At 34.1% G+C, this 6,778-nt stretch overlaps 1 protein-coding gene across 1 annotated transcript; it reads left to right on the top strand.

The window, feature by feature from the left end:
- Positions 1 to 266: 266 nt before the first annotated feature.
- On the top strand, positions 267 to 4,089 carry LOC7476397 (probable inactive receptor kinase At5g67200). The gene is made up of 2 exons (XM_002307244.4): positions 267 to 1,905; positions 3,314 to 4,089. The coding sequence occupies exons 1-2, from the start codon at positions 420 to 422 to the stop codon at positions 3,871 to 3,873; spliced, it is 2,046 nt and encodes a 681-aa protein (XP_002307280.3). The 5' UTR covers positions 267 to 419; the 3' UTR covers positions 3,874 to 4,089.
- The last annotated feature ends 2,689 nt before the right edge of the window (positions 4,090 to 6,778 follow it).

Below are 6,778 nucleotides of genomic sequence, written 5' to 3'. Positions count from 1 at the left end.
GTGTGTTGCCTTCTAAAACGCATACTTGTCTAAGTCTATCATGTAAGGTCTTTATGTGTTATCTGTTTTTTCAATTCATGTGTGCTTGATCTTTTTTAAAATACTCTTAACTTGATTTTATTTTCTTGTTTTTTTATTTGTGAATAAAATTCTTTTACTAATAGAATTTTTACTAATATATTGTAATTATAATTAGTTTTTATTCAATATTTGCCTGGTAACAGCATATATTGTCATGAATTGCCAAGTTTACTTTTGTTTTCAAACAAATGATAACAGAATGACTTCTCCAACGCTCTAAATTTCTCCATTCCCTCCTTCCACGTGACTTCCTGAATCCCCACTCACGAATCACCCAGCCATGCCAGCTGCCCAGCAACACACTCAGACCCACCACCACCACCACCGACCATCCCCAAATGAAAGAAACACAAACACCAACACAACTCACAACATTCTCCACTTTCCACTTCACAATGTCACTAACCAACCCAATCCTCCTCCTCCTCCTCCTCTCTTTCACCACCCTCACCACCAGCCAACTTGAGCAAACAACAGACCGTCTCCCACCAGACGTAGTTTCCATTCTCTCTTTCAAATCCAAAGCTGACTTAGACAACAAACTCTTCTACACACTTAACGAACGTTTTGAATACTGTCAATGGCAAGGCATCAAATGTGCTCAAGGCCGTGTTGTCCGTGTTGCCCTTCAATCCTCGGGTCTGCGTGGCACTTTCCCTCCCTTCTCTCTTTCCTGGCTCGACCAACTTCGTGTGCTTTCTCTTCAAAACAACACTCTATCAGGTCCAATACCCGATTTGTCCCCACTTTTTAACTTAAAATCTCTCATTTTAAACCATAACTCGTTCTGTGGTTATTTCCCTCCTTCCATTCTATTACTCCATAGATTAACAATTCTTGACCTTTCTTACAACAATCTCAACGGACCAATTCCTGTGAACTTATCTTCTTTAGACCGATTGAACTCGCTTAAACTCGAGTTTAATCAGTTCAACGGGACTGTCCCTTCGTTAGACCTTGGACTTCTTTTTTTCTTTAATGTTTCTGGTAATAACCTTACCGGCCCGATCCCTGTGACCCCTACATTGTCACGTTTTGACACTTCTTCTTTCTCCTTAAATCCTGATCTTTGCGGAGAGATTATTAACAAGTCATGTAAGCCACGGTCTCCGTTCCTTGACTCATCAGCTTCTCCAAATGCTATTACGCCAGCAGGAGTACCGTTCGGACAAAGCGCTCAAGCTCAAGGTGGGGTTGTAGTATCTATAACTCCGCCTTCGAAGCAAAAATATAATAGAAGTAGTGTTGTTTTAGGATTTACTATTGGGGTTTCGCTTTTAGTACTTTCTTTGCTGTGCATTGGTTTTCTTCTGGTCAAGAAACAGAAGAAAGAAAGACGAGTTGAAGAGAAAGAACAAGCAATGACCGGGACGAGTTCTCCGGTGAGGATTCATTCCAAACCTGCAATGCAAAGTGAAGTTGTAGAGAAGGGTCATGAGACTATAAATACGGAAGCAAAAGAAGGGCTGGTTCAGCAAGTTAGGAGAGCAGAGAGGAGTGGGAGTTTAGTGTTTTGTGGAGGGAAAGCACAGGTTTATACATTAGAGCAGCTAATGAGGGCATCCGCTGAGTTGCTAGGGAGGGGTACGATTGGAACTACATATAAAGCTGTTCTTGATAATCAATTGATTGTCACAGTGAAACGGCTTGATGCTGGTAAGACTGCAATAACTAGTAGTGATGTGTTTGAGAGGCATATGGATGTTGTAGGTGAGCTTAGACACCTAAATTTGGTGCCAATCGCTGCTTATTTTCAAGCTAAAGGAGAGAGGCTTGTTCTCTATGATTATCAACCCAATGGCAGTCTCTTCAATCTCATTCATGGTACTGCCTTTTTCTTTCTTTTCTTTCCCCTACTTTCTTGAATTTTATCTGGGCTTGGCTGATCTGCATTTCTCTTGTTTCTGTTTCTGAGTTCATTACTTTTAAGTTAGGACCTGCATATCCCCACAACGTTTTTTTCTCTCTTAAAGTTTACGTATTTTCGAGATAGGTTTTAGCATCGAGGCTAAATCTTTCTCAAGTCAGGTCTTAAGCAAGCCATCTTTAACCAATCTGATACTTTCATGAGAAATTTCTTTCTGGAGTTCTCACATATGATGCGAAGATTTGGTTTCTGGCATGTCAGTTAAATTCAATTAATACATGAAAAGGAAACTTCAACCAAGAGTTCGTTTCATATTATAAGCATCATATTTAGAAATAGATAGGAGACATAAATAATCCAGTTCGACCCCCCAGAGAATCGCGTTTGTAAAGTGTTATGTTCATGATATGTCACTGCATTGGATGGCTCACAAATAACGGTGTTGGTCCATGTTTTTAAGGATTAATATTAAAATAAATTTTAAAAAATAATATAATATTATTTTAATATATTTTCAAATAAAAAACATTTTATAACACCCTTTTCGTATCATTCCAAACCGATATTAAACTGTTGCAGCTTTTTTAGAATTTGGATTCTAATGTTAATGTTCCACTGCCGACGATCACGGTGTGTTTTCAAAATTATTTAGAAAGAAATGTAGTGACTTTAATCATGGCGTGAGCTGTAAGTCAAAGTGAATTGAAAATTTTGTCCTTGTAGTAGCATGGGTCGCTCTACAACGTAACATGTCCTTTGGCTGAGTTAACATCAATCACTGGATAGTACATTTACTTGCTGCATTGATGTTAAGTGTTTTGAATTTAAATTTCTCACTGTTAAGGTTTGTTTGGCAGTGTGGTTGTGGTTGTTTTCAAATAGTTTTTCGTACTAAAATACATGTCAATTATATTTTTTTATTTTTTAAAAATCATTTTTAATATCAGCACATCAAAATAATTTGAAAACATTAAAAACATATTAATTTAAAATTAATAAAAAAATAAAAAATTTTTAAATTTTATCAAAAACGTTTTTAAAACGCAAAAACTAACATAGCTTTAATGTGCTAGCTCCATCGTAAATTTATCAAGAAAATTAGTTAGGAAGACACTCGACTGTCATCTTTTGAGACCTTGATGGCCAGTCTTCGTGCTTGCTGGTCATGAAATTGAAGAGTTCATTGATTTGCTGACTGGTCTTAAGGTTTACTATCCTAATGATGGGAAGAATTGATGGTGCATGCCTTCCATCACCGATGTGCTTTTTTCTACGTGAACAAATGATATAATCCCTTTCAATCCTTGTTACTGCTGTGGAAGAATTTATTCATATATAGTTTATAACTGGAAATAATTTGTGCAGGTTCAAGATCAACAAGGGCGAAGCCACTTCATTGGACATCATGCTTAAAGATAGCAGAAGATGTGGCAGAGGGTCTTGCCTACATCCACCAAATGTCGAATCTTGTCCATGGCAACCTGAAATCCGCCAATGTCCTCCTTGGAGCTGATTTTGAGGCCTGCATCACAGATTACAGCCTTGCCTTGCTTGCAGACACTTATTCTAGTGAAGATCCTGATTCTGCAGCATGTAAAGCACCTGAGACTCGCAAGTCAAGCCATCAGGCCACTGCCAAGTCTGATGTCTATGCATTTGGTGTCCTATTACTGGAGCTTTTGACAGGTAAACATCCATCACAGCATCCATACCTTGTGCCCGCTGATATGTTGGACTGGGTCAGAGCAGTGAGAGATGATGGTGGCGGGGATGACAACCACCTTGGAATGATTACTGAACTTGCTTGCATTTGTCGCCTGACCTCACCAGAACAGAGACCGGCAGCGTGGCAAGTGTTAAAGATGATACAAGAGATAAAGGACTGTGTGATGGTGGAAGATAAGGCAGCTGTTGGAAATTCGTAGTTCCTTCGTCTGCTTTCACACTACTGAAAGCATAGAAAGAAACAATAAGCAAAGGGATCAGAACTGTCCTTTTGGAAGATGTGTACCCACTTGAAGGATTATGGAAGAGAATGACGATGCAAGCTATAAGAAATAACATAAAATGTTTACAAAATAGTTGTTATTTATCTATATTATTGTGAATTTTTTTTTATATTGTTATACTTTTTATTTTTATTTTTTTTATTAATTTAGAATTCATGAAATAAGAATTTCCGCAAACAACGAGTAAGGATTTTGCAAACAGCTGTGAAATTATAAATAAAAATTAAATATTCGAACATTATAATAAGTAGCAAATCAAAAGCACCTTGTTGCTAACCATTGTAATATGTGGTTATTGGGTTTTTTAAATATCATTCATACAAAAATAAAATAAAATTATTTAGAAGTTTTTAGAATCTTGTTAGATAGATTTAATTTTTATTTTTTTTTGAATAATTCTTTAAAGGTTAGGTTATCACAAATCACAAGTTGTTTAATTGTCTGACCTCCAACGATAATTCACACGAACCACCATTGATAAATCTTCTAAATCCATATTAAGAAGAGAAAGGTTGTTAATCCAACGGTACTTGATCATTTGAATAAAATTTGAAACTATTTTCAAATCTCATTCTACCTTGACCAATAATTTCTTATTCAAAACTATTTGAGAACATATATAATATTTTTTTTTTAATTCACTTAGGGTGATGAATCCTCTCTTGATCACTTAAGTACTTTCATATAGTTCATGTTATACCTAATATTTTTTCCTTCATTACCTCGATTAAGATAATATCTAACAGGATCAAAGTATAACATTCTCTATAAAAAAAAACTTAGTGATCTCAAGTCTAAGAATCATTTACATAACCGTCATGTGAGTCTTTCTATAGGTACATGTGATCTGTCAATATAGATTTTTCATGTAAGTCAGTTCAGTGTACATGTTTTATGACAAGTACATACACATTACTTCTATGTATCTCTTATACCACAACTTATAAGAACAATTGTTTCCTTTTATAAAGGAAAAAACATAATATGTAACGGTTTCTACAACTCTAATAAATGTCTAGTATTTAAAATAGTATTGGCTAAGAATATTTTAGTAAGATTGCTTTGATGCAATAAGAATCTCATAATTATAACAACTTTATAATTTTTTTTTGTAAAGTATTTTTGTTTCACAAACTTTATCTTTACTCCATATTTATAAATCAAATATTAGATTTATTAATATAATATTTTATAAATATGAAAAATAAATTAAATCTTTATTAAAAATAAATATATATTTATATAAATATAAAAATACCACGTTTAGCTAATTAATTAACTACAATATATATTAAACTATCACTTACATATATAAATATATTCATCGAGCAAGTTTGGTGATGTCATCTATAAAAAGATGACATCAAATTCTCATAAACCATTTTTAACCATCCTCTAACAAAGAATTCCAGCAGCTCTCCCAATGCTGGAGAGACATCCAAAGTCAAGCTAATTGGTTGTGCATAATGATGAGTTGTCCCATCCATTTAATGCAAATTGATTCTGAAGTTGCAGCAAAAAGTGGAGCCACCACCAAACCACCCCCCACACACGGCGCAGAACAATGGCTCTCAAGTTGCAGTAAAGGTAGAGCCACAGCCTACTGCTCAGTAAATAACAGCTTAGCAAAGATCACAAAGGCTAGCCAAGCTAGCCCCCGCAGACGGTAGCAAAAGAGCTACAAGCCAATCTAAAGTGCACCCAGGAGACAACAGCAGCCAGTTGACCAGGAGAAGCAACCATTACCAACCAACATACCATGAAAAAGGACAAATCTCATGATAATATCAAAAAGCACCGAGAAGCCATTAATCTAAAACATTTGAGGAACTGTTGGATTAAACAACTCTTGCAATCCACAGTCCCATGAGAAACTTGATTGTAAAAAAGCAATGTTAAGGGCACACGTTTAGCTTTCTTTACACACACACACACAAGCAAGCATGGGTAGACAACTAGTTGTTTCTTATAATTGAGCTTTCAATAATTAAATACTTATTTTTTAATAAATGACTACTTATATTCATGATAAAAAAAAACAAATTGTAAATATTTGTAAATATTATAAGTATGGTGTCTTGAAATTTGTGAAGCAATAAGATTTATGAAATAATATATAAATATTAAGTAATTTGCAATCATTTTATTAAAAATGACTTTACAAAATAAATTATGCCCTTTTCTTCTCTAAAATAGCAAGGTATTTTTTTTTTAAAAAAATTCATACTTATAATTAACAATTATCACAATCATGATGGAATAAGTTAAATTATAAAAATGCTAGCACATTTAGGGATCCACTGGAGAGGCCTAGTGTGCTTTGATAAATGCTAATTCATTCCGATAAACTTCATTTAAAAACTATGTTTGTATGATGAAGTTCTATGTAAGGTATATGACAAGAAAATTATTGCTTATTTTTATAGCTCAAGTTGTTGGAGTCCTTGTAAATGACAAAATCTCATGCTAACAAGTTATATAAGCACCATTTCTATATGCTAGGCATGTTGGCAGGTATATCAATTAACACTTCCATGGAAGAATTTAGGTCTCGTTTATTTCTGCGGTGGCAAAGTGCTCCTGTAAAAAAAATAATTAATTTTTTTACTTCAAATTATTATTTTTTTGTTTAAAACATTATTTAAAAAAAGTTATTTCAATGTATTTCTAAGCGAAAAACACTTTGAAAAACAACTACTACCACAATACTAAACAAGCTCTTAATTTTATTATTATAAATTTTATGTCAATTAGTGTTATGATTAATGAAAAGGACAAGCCTTTTTGTTACTATGCTATTATATTATATATAAAAAATCTT

This window comes from Populus trichocarpa, chromosome 5, assembly GCF_000002775.5.
Source record: "Populus trichocarpa isolate Nisqually-1 chromosome 5, P.trichocarpa_v4.1, whole genome shotgun sequence".
Classification (NCBI taxonomy): Eukaryota; Viridiplantae; Streptophyta; class Magnoliopsida; order Malpighiales; family Salicaceae; genus Populus; species Populus trichocarpa.
The sequence above is the reverse complement of the archived record's forward strand: the minus strand, read 5'-3'. Positions and strand labels throughout refer to the sequence as shown.

Coding starts and splice junctions, on each gene's coding strand:
- LOC7476397 (XM_002307244.4), top strand. CDS start 420: ATGAAAGAAACACAAACACCAACACAACTCACAACATTCTCCACTTTC. Junction 1,906..3,313: donor TCTCTTCAATCTCATTCATG/GTACTGCCTTTT, acceptor TAATTTGTGCAG/GTTCAAGATCAACAAGGGCG.